Source organism: Heterocephalus glaber, unplaced genomic scaffold (genome assembly GCF_053883595.1).
Source record: "Heterocephalus glaber isolate CG9 unplaced genomic scaffold, H.glaber_assembly_v1.0 deba00001550, whole genome shotgun sequence".
Taxonomy (NCBI): Eukaryota; Metazoa; Chordata; class Mammalia; order Rodentia; family Bathyergidae; genus Heterocephalus; species Heterocephalus glaber.
The window spans coordinates 3,575,045-3,589,532 of NW_028258343.1; the positions used below are offsets into that span (position 1 = coordinate 3,575,045).

General features: G+C 45.6%; 1 protein-coding gene across 1 annotated transcript; it reads right to left on the minus strand.

Moving 5' to 3' along the window:
- Positions 1 to 3,109: 3,109 nt before the first annotated feature.
- On the minus strand, positions 3,110 to 4,177 carry Olig3 (oligodendrocyte transcription factor 3). The gene has a single exon (XM_004871471.3). It carries the CDS (start codon positions 3,926 to 3,928, stop codon positions 3,110 to 3,112), a length of 819 nt encoding a protein of 272 aa, XP_004871528.1. The 5' UTR covers positions 3,929 to 4,177.
- Between the last annotated feature and the right edge of the window lie 10,311 nt (positions 4,178 to 14,488).

Sequence of the window (14,488 nt, forward strand, 5' to 3'; positions counted from 1 at the left end):
ATAGGCAATGAAAGTCAGGGTCCACCTGCAAACCCACATTCCCTGGGACTCTCTCTGAAGCTTACCACAAAGACCCTACCCTCCTCAAGAGTCCAGAGCTGATGTTTTTTCTTCCCAATAAATCCAGAGACCCCAGAAGATCTTGTTCCCAAATCTCCTCCTCCCTGGTTTCTGTCCTGTTTTTAAAGAAATCTTCTCTCCTAAACTCTAGGCAAAAGGAATTTCTATAACTGAGGAAAGAGTTTCAGGATTTTGGGGGATCATCCTAATGTTGGAAGCAGTATCTGTTTTCAGTTCTATTCAGTGACTGAGAATAAAACAATCTGGGCTTTTGGTTCCTTTCAGCCCAGTCCCCTGTGACAGCAGACTTTGCAGGTGTTTAAATTGATGACTGGAGGCAACTCCAGGAATTCCTATTCCAGCAACAGGAACTCAAAAGCCAGCAGTGCCCTGATGTGGACTGTGGCCTTACTCCTTTGCAGCCCCCAGGTTCAGTCCCGCAGCCCACCCCTGGGCCACTTGTAAGGACCAGACCTTTGGAAACAGAACTCAAAAGAAGGAAGCGGTTCAAGAGAAACTCGTTTTCCTGATTGATGAAACTTTCCCTCCCCTCCTCATTCTAAATAATAAACTCCCGGGAAAGGCTGGAAGGTTGCCTTGTGTTGGTTTCAAATAAATCCTCAACAGGCTCTTTCCTCACTCAGAGAAATGAATCACACTAGGGAAACAGATGATTATTCCCCCATTTGTCTACCCTAAACTCACTGTAGCCCCTCACTTTGGTTTTTCTCCCTGGCTGAGGGCTTCGTGATAATGGGAAAATAAAAAGGAGTGGAGGAGAGTGAGTCAGGTAGAAGGGGACCCACTGAGGTCCCCTCCCAGAGAAGGGCATGGTTGGGCTGGCATGGGGCCCCTCCGGAAGGGCCGGGCGAAGCCTTCCTTACAAGGACCCTCTTGGCTGAATCCTGGAAGGAAGAGAACATGGGTCTCAACCAATTGTGAGGTGATACTGCATCTAATTCAGGGGCAGATCCTGGGGCTGTGTATTTCCACCATGGTTCCATTTTCCTCCGTGTGCTGTTAGAGTTCCACTCAAGCTCGATTTCCTGTCCTTTTAAAACAAATCATCAAAAGCTTCTACTAGATTACTCTTGTTGATACAAACTATTTGGAAGTGTTACTGGGCTAGGGAATGAGCTCAAGGAGAGAAAAGTAATTGATTAAAGTGACCCCTGTTTGAGCCTCATTTAAACTGAAGATGCCCCGTGTATTTGGCTAATCAGAACAGCAATCTTCTAAGGGGGGAAGAAAGGAGAATTCTAGCTATAAATCTTCAAGCTGCTGAGCCTTGGACAGTCGTTTGCCTCCCTGGAGCTCACCTTACAAAGCAGAGAGGCTCCTCTTTCTCTGCAGGCAGCTGCCACGGGGCAGGCGGGCAGCAGTGTGGGTGCCTGATTATTTTATAGGAGCCGCTCTTTGTTGGCTTCTTCAACACATACTGGATTTTAACATGGAAAGGAAAGACTCAACGGCAAAGTCGATTTAAAAGTAAAACAATTGAACTTACTACTTCCTCCTTGTTGGTTGCCAACACTGCCAGCGCAGTCTCCGCTCTGCCCCTCACTTCCTGCTACTTTCTGTTTCCAGGTTACTTTTAAAAAATCACAGTTGCTGAGTTTATGAGGGTGCAATTACTGCAGAGAAATAAGGAGCTAAAACTGCTAGACTGCAAATATGGATCATGCTCCATTTGAAGGACATCTCCTTGCAATAATTAGTTCCACTTTATCCATCCTCTTTATTTGTAAAAGACCAGAGAAAAATCTTCACATCCCCCCATCCAAGTCTCTTACCCACCCCCAGACACACTTCACAATGGACCCCACAAGTTTCCCATTCCACTACCTCTGTGTTCTAAGATTTTAGGAAAAGGCAAAACCAAGATTTAAAGGTTCTTTTTTATTTGAAATCTCATCCAGAAACACTGGTTATTAATAAATATATCATAGTTATCAAGAATATATAAAAAATAAAGACAGGTATTGTCTTTGAGGCCCTAACAAAATATTTCAAGCAAATGTTCAGGAAAATAAAAAGAGCACCCTCCCCAACCCACAGTGAGCTTTCAAAGGTGATAACAGAAAGAGTCACCCACCCCACATGCAGAATAACTGAGCAAGAGGGGTGGGCAAGGTACTGGATGGAGTCCAAGCTTTTGCAATCCAGGCCCCCAGAACAGCAGGAAGGTTTGGAGTGAAGTTTGCAGGGTGTGGGGTAGGGGAAGAAGCACGTGTATGAGTGTAAGTCTTTGTACTCTGCCCCCTGTTCATTCCATACAACCACAGACAGATACGTGGAGGACTTCGGAGAATTCACTAATAAATCCTTGTTACAAGGAAAATGGCACCGAGGCCTGCACAATATGGTTAGAAAAGAATCATTTAGAGCCTGCATGCATTCTTGTGACCTACATTTTGTGGAAAGGAAAACCCACAGAGGTGTCATGCCCTGGACCGGAGTTGAGATTCAAAACTTGAGTCTGGAGATATTCTCTCTCTCTCTCTCTCTCTCTCTCTCTCTCTCTCTCTCTCTCTCTCTCTCTCTCTCCATTGTCTCTAGAAAAACTATGGCAAAGCCAGAGACAACCATAACTGCATCCACCTCAGGGAAATATTTACATTTGTTTTGCGCAGAAGGGATGGCCACCTTTTTCTGAGGTGAAAACACAGAGCCAGAGAAAGCCAACTCGGAAAGTTCCTCCCCAAGTTTTTAACTACACCGATCCCATCTTTATACAACAAATGCGGTTTCTGACAAGAGCATATGGCAGTGAGAAATACTGGCGCGGCAAGGGGAAAAGCAGCATGCATGCAAACACGACGTCTGGGCCAGAGTCCCCTTCGCTACCACCTAGAAATCGCAGTTTGGTTTTGGTCTCTTCCCCACCCCCGGGGGTCCAGGGCGAGGCGAGACCTCTCGGCGGCGTGGAAGGCCGCGGACCCCGCACCCGCAGGCCGAGGGCCCAGCCTCCCTCGACCGTCCGGGCCCCGAGGCCCCTCCCGCCGCTCCGCCCTGGTCCTCCGCAGCCGCAGCCCGGGCCGCCCGCCGCTCACTTGAGCAAGTCCTTGGACTCGGCCGACAGCCGGGCCATGCTGGCGGTGGAGAGGGCGGACAGGTGCGGCGGCGGCGGCATCTGGCAGATGGTGCAGGGGCAGGGCAGCCCGGCCCAGTGCTGGAAGCCGCTGCCCAGCTGCAGCGCGGGCGGCGTGGAGGGCGCCTTGAGCAGCGAGTGGGGCGGCCGGATGGTGCCGATGGCCGGCAGGGAGGCGGCGGACAGCGGGGACGAGGCGTTGCCGGATGACAGCGCGCCGCCCAGGATGGGGTGCACCGGGTGCACGGCGCTGGCTGCGTGGGCCGGGTGGCCGGCCGAGTGTCCTACGGTCCCGCAGTGGAAAGCCGAGTGGTGGCCCCCGTAGATTTCGCCGACCAACCTCTTCATCTCCTCCAGGGAACTGGTGAGCATGAGGATGTAGTTTCTGGCCAGCAGCAGAGTGGCGATCTTGGAGAGCTTGCGCACCGAGGGCCCGTGCGCATAGGGCATGACCTCGCGCAGTCCATCCATGGCGAGGTTCAGGTCGTGCATCCGCTTGCGCTCGCGTCCGTTGATCTTCAGCCGCAGCTGCTGTAGGTCCTGCTCCGACAGCTGCTTCTTGATTTTGTACTTGCTGCTCTCTCCCGCGGTCTTGGCGCCGGTCCGCGAGAGGCTTTCCCCGGGCATCTTCTGCACCATGTCGCCCTGCGTGGACGACACCGAGTTGAGGCGGCTGTCTTGGTGGTGGTGGTGGCGGTGGTGGTGGTCCCTCAGGTATAACTCATCCATGTCCGGAGATGAGGCTCTGCTGGAGACAGAGCTCGAATCAGAATTCATTTTATTACAGCGGATGCGGCCCGACCGTGGGGGAGGCTTTAGGCGGGAAATTAGAGAATCTTGAGTTAAAAAAAAAAATCCGCACTGGCCGGCAACCCACTTCTCCCCTGTGAGACGTGAGAAGAAAAGCCCAGGGCGGCACTGCCCTGCCCCGCCTCTCCCTCCCGCTCTGAGTCTCTCTGGTGAGGCTGCTTCCTGGACAGCTAGTTGGTGTGTGCTTGAACTAACCTCACGCTGAAAAAGAGGGGCTTTTATAGAGCTGCGGCAGAGAAAAGAGACAAAAGGAGCCCTCCTATCTATCCTGGGCTCCTCAGGATGACGTGCCATCCTTCAGGGTGGGGCGCTCTGCGGTCCCAGTTAGCGCGGATTCCTATTCATATTCATGGAGGACACCTCTGCTGCGAACCGCTAGGAGCCCCAGGCACAAAACCCTCTGATTGACACACGCACTCTCCGGCTCCCGCCTTCCTGATCTTTTTAACTTTCTTCCACCCCACCCCCTTCCCAATTTCCCTAACCAAATCTTAAACAAGGGGAACCAAAAGGAGGGGAGAGAAGCAGGCCAGACGGTTGGTGCAGGTTCCTGCGGGTCCGGAGAGGGGAATGGAAGCATCCTTTCCTTCCTTTCAGAGCTACTCCCAAGTTTAGGGAAACGTGAGCGAAAGGGAGGGGTCTGAAGGAGAGATGCGATGGAGGGCAGGTGCCATGGGCGAGGCCTGGGAAGGAGGAGGACTGGTACCCCAGGTTGGCCCTCTGAAGTTTTTCTTCATTAGTTCTCCTTTTGTAAACAAGGACATTCCGCTAACGTTGTTCATTTTGTTTATTGGGCCCTTCTGGTGTGGTTGCAAAGGGATGTCCATATTTGGTGGTGGGTTTTTCCCAGTCAAGGTTGTAGGGAGGGGTCTCTCGTTTTGTCTTCTGGTTGGTTTAAAAGAGATAGATTCTTGAAAAATTCAGTTTTGTACACTTCTCTAACTTCTGGGATCTGGAACGGAGGGGAAATCCCAGTGTTACAGGAAGAGCAACTTGGGACGGGAAAGGGGGCAAAGGAGTGGGGAGAACGAGAGGAGAGTTAGGGACTGGAAGGACTTCTCGAGCCTGAGAGAGTCTCCTTTCGGCTTAGGCTTCCCGGCCTCCCCTGCTCCCGGAAGGATGCTGGGGCTGTCCCCGCGGAAGCTCGGCAGGGCCACAGCTGGTCACGGTGCTGAGAGCAACCGTGGCTGAGCTCCAGTCGGCCTCCCGGGGAGGTCCACCCGGTTTCCGGGTCGAAGGCTGAGCTACTTTGATTTGTGCGCCTGCGGACCGTGGTGGACAACGGAAGGACCCGGAGAACCCCTCAAGTGTGCGCTCGTGGGCACCGCAGTCCGGAGCAGAGTGGTTTCTGATAAAGAGGCGGCCTGGCGTTTGGAGAGTTCACTGCAAGCGTGGAGGTGGGCACAGATTTTCCTTCCCCCTTGCTGTGTTTTTGTCCATCAAGACGTTAGCCCTGCAACCCAAAGGGCGGGAAGGCAGAAATCCCTTGAAGAAAGGCCGCACCGGCGGTGGCCTCAGCAGGACCCGCGCCCCACAGGCTCCCAGCTTGGAGGAGCCAGGGACAAGCGCTGCGTTAAGGCGCAGTGTCCCCATGAAAAGTGTCAGACTGACTCAGTCCCCGAACCTCGGGCTGTTGGGACCTCTGCGCCCCAGCGTCCTCCAGGAGAGGGAGCGGAGGCCCCAGTTTCTGTGGACGCACGTGGAGCATCTGCACCAGGAGGATGTGTGCCCTGTCCCGAGTTTGCACCTCTCGGAAGCTCTGCAAACCCACGCACAGTGGCGCCGGGAAAGTAGCCCTGGCGCTGCCAGACGGCCGGGGAGACCCGACAAGGGAGTGGATGCTTCTACTCCGAACTTAGCTTCTGTGTAAAAGAAAGTGGCCCACCGCCCATCTTCAGGGTCAGGACATGAGTGCCCTTGAGGACTGGACGCAAGCCTCCGACTGACTGCATCCACCCCGGTGGGAAGGAAATTTCTTAAAAGGAAGAATCCAAGAGATTTGAGTGGGTGTGGAAAGATGATCAAATGCACATCTAATTTCTAACAAAAGGATTTTAAAAAAAAAAATTTCACCAGACTCGCCCATTTTAGCTAATATAGTGACATCTCGAGCGGCATTTGTGAGAAAAAAAGCTTCCAGAACTTCTACATTCCAGGTGATGGGCCGTAGCGAGGGGAGGCAGGTCGTCTGGAGCACAGCCGTTCTGGGTCCAGTGGCAGCGGCGGTGGGGGGTGGGAAAAGGGGTCCGTGACGAGGAGGGGCTCCAGGCACTGGGCCAGCCCCCGCAGTCCTCCTGGGCCACCTTCGTAACCCTTGGGTCTCTTCCAGGCCCAAGCAGAAAATGCTGCACCTGAATTTTTATTTCAAATTAGTAAACTCGAATTAGAGCAAATGGGTTTCAAAACAAAGGGGTAGAAAATTTGTGCCGCTGCAAGGGAAGTTCCAATTTTCTCAGCTGGACAGTGCGCAGTGAAGTTCAAAGTGTCTTCGAGGTAGTCAAGAAGGTGGCCAGGGAAAACAAAAGGGGAAAGGGTACAATAGACCTCGAAATAAAAGTGGAACCACTCACTGGCAGGACTGGAAAGACTGGGGCCAGGTTCTTCGAGTCCCAGCCAGAAGCCTTTTTGGGTCCTCCTGACCTTTCTGCCCAAGAGGGACTGGGAGGAAGGCCACGATTAGCAGCTCAGACTGGGGCTGTGCTAGGCCAGGAAGTGGAGCCGAGGCTTTGCCAGACTGGAAACACACACACACACACACACACACACACACACACGCACACACTCCCTGCAATGGGAGATCCGAAGTGTCCAGCCCGAGACCTCCTGAGCCCCAGACTCACATGGATGCCACGCGCCCTCCGTTGCCCTGCTCCCAGCGCCTCCTGCTTTCCCCAAGGCTGGAAGGAAGGTGTGAGCGTGGGAGACCCGTGGCCCAGCGCCCTCAGATCAACACTTTTGGTAAGAACTTTTAGGAGTTCCAGGCTCTCCTGACAGGACAGCTCCCCAGTCTCCCACTCCCCGTCCTTTGGAGGGACTAACAACTAGAAGGGATCTGGGAGTGCAGGAGCCACGACTTTGCTTTCTGCAGAATGGGCTGATCCTCTCCAGGCCCAAAAGGCGGCGCCACACTCAGCACCTGGCCTTTCCTGTGGCTTCTGGCTCTGAGGGTTCACTGGCAATCCCAGCTCAGATCTTCCACAAACCACTGAATACAAGAAGGGGAAAGCCAGAGGCTCCAGGGCCCCAGGACTTCTTCCTGGGGTGTCTCTGCCGTCGCCTACAGGGTCAGCACGGAAGGGGAGATTAAAGGAGCCACTATTGGGCCAAGGCTGCACGCAGCAGTCCGAAGAGGCCACAGCTAGACAATTGCCCTGGCCTTGGCCCAGGCCAGAGGCCCCTCCAGAGGGCTGGGAGAGCCAGGAGCTCCCGCCGCGGCCGGCGCCGAGGGGGCTGCTGCGCCCTCCAGGGCCACACGCAGCGCCCTGGGCACAAGGGAGGGAGGGAGGGCGGCCGGGGGTCTCCCGCAACAGGTTCAACCCAAGGCTGGACGGCTGCTTCCCGCCTGTCCAGTAATGGCTTTGGGCAGAGCCTGGGAGTTTTCCAACCTTCCTACCACACGTGAAGGCAGCAGGTCCGCGCGGGGGCCGGGTTGGGGAGTTGCCCAGAGGTCCCCGCGCCCTCGGAGCTCACAGCCTCAGCTCTGGAGCCGCAGGCTGGGCGGCCGCGGCTGGCGGGGGATCGAGAGCTCCAGAGACTGTTCGGCTCTTCCCAACACCGCCCTCTGCCCCCCATCACCGGAGAAGGTCCCTTACCCAGTGCCCAGTGCCCAGGGCCTGCCGCTCGGTGCCCGACGCCCACCGCTCTGCAGCTCCAGCAATCGAGTTCCTCTCCAGCATCTGTTGGCTCTGCTGAAGGCTGCGATGGTTTGGGCTCTGGAGCGAACCCCCACCCCGCCCCCACGCCTTGCGAGAGTCCAGCAGCAAATGTAGGCAGGGCTGACCTGCAGGGAGGCGACTTTGAGGTGCAGGTCACTCAGCAATGTCCAGGGTTCCCTTCGTCCCTCAAGACTCAAACTTGACCCAGAAACTTTTCGGCAAAACGGAAAAGCAGGAGGCTGTTGAAAGGAGCTCACATTTCGACTAATCCTTTTCCAAAGAATCAAAAACAAACAAACAAACAAACAAGAAGATAGAAGGGAAATACTAGCATTTCATGTCCAGTCGCGTGCAACCAAGGAAAATCCTCGAAGCGGTTTTAGTTGACCACAAGTAGGACCTTCCCATAGAGGTTTTCTTTTCTTTTCTTTTTTACCGGAGTAAAGTAGTAACTCCGTGAGGCAAGAGGGCCTGGGGCTGGGAAGGGAGGCAACTTTTTAAACAACTAAAATCGACATAAATCACACCCAAGCTGGAATGATCCCTTATTGCACCCACGCAGCAATCTCTAAGTCCCTGCATTTGCACGCCCAGATCAAAATTCCAGCAATTAGACAGGGGCTGCAAGGGTCTAAGAAGGTGAATCTGGACAGGCTGACTAAAACCTTTCTCTTTTCCGGGTATCCCTGTATTTTAAAGAGCATCTTGAAAACTTACTGATCTGCCCAGTCTTTCCCCCTCATCCTGATGAAAACAGCACTCCCTGAGAGGAAAACAGCAGAAGTTGAAGGACAGCAAAATTTTATGAGAGTAATAACTGCTCTTCACAATGTTGGATGTGAGGCCGGAGGGTGCCAGGAAGCCGCAGAATAACATGAAATGATGAGATGCTAATCATGTGAATATATAGACAAGTTAATACACTGGCGGAAATAGAAGTTTGATTTTAATGGTGCATGAGCCGCAAGGCTGGCTAAAACTTACAGATTCATTATAATTACTTAAAGGCTCACTGAAGTCAAAGGGGATATGAACTTCTGGGCTTCATTTATAGGATTTTGTTCAATAGTGAACATGTTTCAGTATTCTTTTCTTTCTTTCTTTTCTTTCTAGGAACATCTGCTCAATTGCCAAAACCTTGACTGAGCCTTCCTTCTGCAGAAAGCATATAAATGTAGAAAGCACAGAAACAGTTTCCCTCAAGATTGGAAAGTTTAGGTTGATTTAAATATCGCTGGTGATCAATCACATAAATTGATGAGTTACGTTGAAATTTGCATACTTACACACATTCTCGTCATGTGCCCTGACATTTTGGATTTGTAGCTCCGTTTATACTGATACTTTAAGAACAACTATGCAGATGATTTTTAAACAATATTTTATTATTATTAATCTACTTTTTTATGAATTGATAGAGCCATTGTATAAATTTGATATCTTAATATAAAAGCAGCACAGAATGCTAAATTCTGCTATTTGCTTTTGGAGATTAGAAGGTCATCTCCTTGGTATATTCTGTTAGATAATTAAACTGAACACGTATTTCTGTATTCTTTGCTGAAGTGCTCAAGGAATTTAATTTTATTTTGGAGACAGTTATCTTATGTAGCACTTTTTTTTCATTTTGTGTTCAGTAATATTCATGTCTATACATGAAGTATATAAATACATACATTGAATACAAAGAAATTAAAATATAGCAATCAATGTGTAGAGGAGTAGTGGATTAGAGATGTTTACATTTACGACAGCAATGTAATTACACTATTTAGTACAGCATCATAAGCTCTGAAAGTTACATGTATATTTGCATAAAGTCAAATGCATGATAATATTTATGTGAAGCCTTTTAGTTTTGAGTGAAAGTAACATTTTTCAGATGTAATAAAAAAGTGGAAACATATAGCTGTTTGTAAGTAAAGTTCAACGTGAAATGTTCTCACATTGACTCCTAACAAATATAGGTTCACAAATATTATTTTGAGAAATTATTAAGAATCCTGCTTTGGCCCGGGGATTTAGCTCAGTGGTTTCACCGCCTGCTGTGCAAGCGCAAGGACCCAAGTTCAATTCCTGGTACCAAAAAAAAAAAAAAAAAGAATCCTGCTTCTGAATCTTGAAAAGTCAAAATGTCAATTTTCAAAAATTAACCTTTCAATGGTTGGTCGATTTTATACAAAATTTATGGTTCAGATAAGGGGAACCCTGATTTATCATTTTTACCAAATAAAAATGTAACAAATGGTTCTTTCTCATTAGTACTCTGAATTTTTCTGTCTATAGATGTTTTTGTTTGCATTACACCCACAGTCTGAATGTAAAATATATATAACCAAATTATCACCGATTGTAATATTGGCTGAACTTTCATCTTCATATTATAGTGTAATGTACAATAAAATTGAAGCAGTGTTTCAGATAATTCAAGTCTTAAGCTGTGTTGTTCTTTTATTTTGCTGGGTAGGGAGGGCATGGGAAGACAGGCAGCAGTATGAAAACAAATTATCACTTAAATTTCTAGATATTTATCATTTTATATTTTACTTAAAAACCAGTCTGATTTTCCTATTTAACAATTGAAATTATAGTCTTGGTAGTATTATTAAGAGCTAGTAGTAAAAACCTCTTATCAGTTTGGGGTACATTAATTTTTATTACATAAAGAGATAATGTAATTATTAACATCTCATAACCTGATATCATTAAGATATTGATGAAAGTTGATAATTTTCCAGGTTCTCGGGGTTTTTTTTTTAACCAACTTTGATTATCTATCCTAAACTCTCAATAATAAGAAATAGCAAAATATTTGACTATGTCTATGGAAGTATTTCAATTAGCTCCTTTAAACAACTCTAGCATTTTTTTACTATCGCTCATGTAATAAAAGTGAGTGGATTTTTAGACTAAAAAACTTTATAATGAAGGGGAACAGAAAGAAGAGGGCACAGAAAACACTATGCTCATATAATTAGTTCATAAGACATAAATTTAATCAAGTGCATTTTACGGAGTTGTTTGCATGAAAGAGCTCCCTAAATATATGTTCACCTTATAAATTCATTGAAATTATAATGTTGGTTCTAATATTTTAATATAGAACCTATTTGTGGCTGTTTTCCAAAGGCAAAGATGTAGCTAGGCTGCCACTCTGCCTGTGCCCTGTGAACTCTGGCATTCACCTTCACCATTCACACTTCCTGCAGTATGTTGGGGCAGTCAAACGGCCTGAGGTGGAGCGAGAAGGAAAACCACAGAACCGTCCCTGCGGAGGGTACTTCTGAGTCCTGCAGGGGCTCCAAAACTGCCGGAGGGGCGAAGTGGAAAGCTTAGCACCCTGAAGCCTGAAAGCTGGCTAGGAAATAGAATTTTTAAACGTTAACACCATAAATGACCTAGTGTTGCTATTGTGTTCTCAAGTTGTCTCAAATTAAGTTTTTAATTTTTTCTGTTACTCAGAAAAAGTCTTGACCTTATCCCAGGGGCCAATTCAAATGGCCCAATAATTACTTAGCATGCAACAATGCATTTACTTTAATAAGAATACAATACTCAAAATTTGTAGTCAAAAAGATAATTCTCACATTGTGGACATGGATTTCTAAGCCTATTTTTAAATTCTTAAAGCTATTTTTCTTTGGGGAAAGCTTTTTCAAGTGATTTATATGTGTAAGAGAAAGTCAGGTGTATTTATGTATATAATTTTCAAGTATGTGTGCAAAAATTGTTCTATCACTTCATCTCTATCAAAATTTTACTTCCTGTGAAAGTAAAGCAGTGGAGCTCTTCTGTTCCAATTAAATTTATTAATTGAAATAATCAGAGTAAATAAGAAATAGTGAGCCAGGATTGGTGGTGCATGCCTGTAATCCTCACACTCTGGGAGGCTGAGGCAGGAGGATCACAAGTTGAAACCCAGCCTGGGCAATTTAGCAATTTAGTGAGAACTTGACTCAAAAAACCAACTAAACAAGTAGGAAATAATGGCTCTTGGGTAAGTACTGCCAAGCACAGACACCTAATAGAAAAATGTTGCAAAAGATATGTATGGCATAAAAGATGTGTGCCAAGAGTTCATAAATAATTAAACTTCAGAGTTTTAACTAGAAACTAAAAACTAAAAAACATATGTGTCTTGCAGTTGAAAGCCTTTGTAAAGATAGGCATAGAATATAGCAAGGACATAGTTCCTTTCCAACTTTGTAGTGCTCTTCATCTAACTGAGAAACATACCAATACAATGGGAACAAAATTAATACCAGTGCAAAAATATTTCATAGGGTTTTGTTTTTTAGCCAAAACTTGCAAATACAATGGAGTCATTAAAAAAATGAGCTCTTGAAGAGAGACAAACTATTTTTTTTCACTCTTACTTTGGAAAGATAGCAATGCCGTTTTCCTGCTGGTGAGGGTTCTCTCCTGAGGTGTGAAAAGCAAAGCCAAATATTATACAAGACAAATTTTAGAATCCAGGAGATTTCCCAGGTGAGATTAATTGCTTTCTAGCTTGGACACTAAGCACCTTTCTTCCCATTTGTGAAGCCTTGTTTTGTCATCTGTACAATGACAAAGTAATGATGCTTAACACGTGCCATTGGGAAGGGTAAGCAACGGTATTTAAAGTCAAACACAGATCCATCCAGATGGTTCAGATTTCGATTTCAAAAGCAATACTTTAAAACACCAATAAAAATTCATGTTGATTTTGAAATGAAGATGCATTTCCTTAAGTAAGATAAAAACAACTATCTTTAAAAGAGAAAGGTTGACAAATGTTACTACTAAAATGGACTTTTCATCAAAACTCACTGAAAGAATATGAAATGACTATTTTTAAACTGGGCACAAGTCTTGACAACATAAAAAACTAATAAAAGATGAGTATCATGCATATAAAAAGAATTTTGATGAATCAATAATGAAAAGTATAATAGTAAAAATGGGCAAAAGGCATAAACAGAAATACCATGCAAAAGGAAATACATTATGCCAATAAACATCTAATAAGATTCCCAACCTCATTAAGAAAACACAAAGATGACTTGGTGATAACATTTTATATCTACTCAAATGTAAAATATTAAGAAGTTTTATGATAATAGTATTGAGGGCACTATAGTTCAATAGCATCACATATGCATTTCTGGTGGGAGTGTAAACTGATACTGCCACTGGAAAACATTACATTACATGACATTATCTAGTAAAGTTCAACATGTTGAACATGTACCCAGCAATTCTACACCTAGGTTACATGCATCCACCTCAAATTCTTGAACCTATACACCCACCTAAAGACAAATGCTGCAAAAGAATGTTCACAATAGTACTGTTAACAAAACCAAATCATTCTTGGCAGTAAAACGGATAAATATGTTGAGGGATATGCAGAAAATGATTAAATGCTTTGAATAGGGGATTTAGCTCAGTGGCACCCATGCCTGCCTTGCAAGCGCAAGCTCCCAAGTTCAATCTGTGTTACAAAAAAAAAAAGACTAAATAGCTTAAACAAATGAACTTTAGTTACATGCAAAAATCTGGAGAAATCCTATCAACACAAAATTAAGAAGAATAATGACACGGAAAATGGTCACAATTTTATAAAGTTAAAAGAAACTAAAATAGGGCCAGTGATTTAGCTCAGTGGTTCCATCACCTGCCTCACTAGCACAAGGTCTGGAGTTCAATCCCCAGTACCAAAAAAAAAAAAAAATTAAAAAGAAACTAAAATAAAATAGCATACTTATTAGTAATATAAAATACTATATTTAAAAAAGAAAAGACAGAAAAGAAGAGAAGGATCAACTGAGGTTTATGCTAGTTGATACTTCAGGTGAAGGAGAGAGGACTATGTGAGCATCACACTGGAAGATAGATGTTGTCAATGTTCCACTTTTTGTATGGTGTCTCAGTCAGTGTTTGTTACTATAATGAAATACTCAACACAGGCTACTTATGAAGAAAAGAGGTTTATTTAGTTCACAGTTGTGGTGGCTCAAAGTCAAAACAGAATAGTGCAGACTCTCTCCAGGGCTGCCCTCAGCTTCATCACTGTTGTAGTTGTTCTTTTTAATTTTATTAGTACTTGTTTATGGTACATAATGATTACATTCTTTGAATGGAATTGGTACATAACATATCTTAATTCTTATTTCATCTCTTTCCTCACCCTAGGTCTACTTGATATAAAGCAATTTAGAGATTAAATTATTCATTTAAATATACTAAGACTACTTATATGGTGTAGTAGGGGAGAAGTGGAAGAGAAACTAGGAAATCAATTAATATATAGTTGTATATTCATATATATCATAAAGAGAGTAAGAAAAATTGTTGGTCATTACTGATGAACATGTTGTTAAAGTTTTAAATTCCTTTTCACCGCTATTTGTTTTTTATTCTTTTGGTCCTTTACTAACATCTCAACTGGCCAGGATTCGTCACTTGCTGAAGTGAACCAAACCAACATTCTTTGATAGTCTTGCAGGTGAAATGTATGCTCTTCCTTGAATTTTTACTATTACTATGTAATCAGAGTTAAGTACCCAAAAGATCTCCTGAATTATAGACAAATTCTCCTCTTTCCCCATTGTTTTGAAGCAAAATTGTATCATCTTGATGATTATGATAAACACAACTTCAGTTAAGA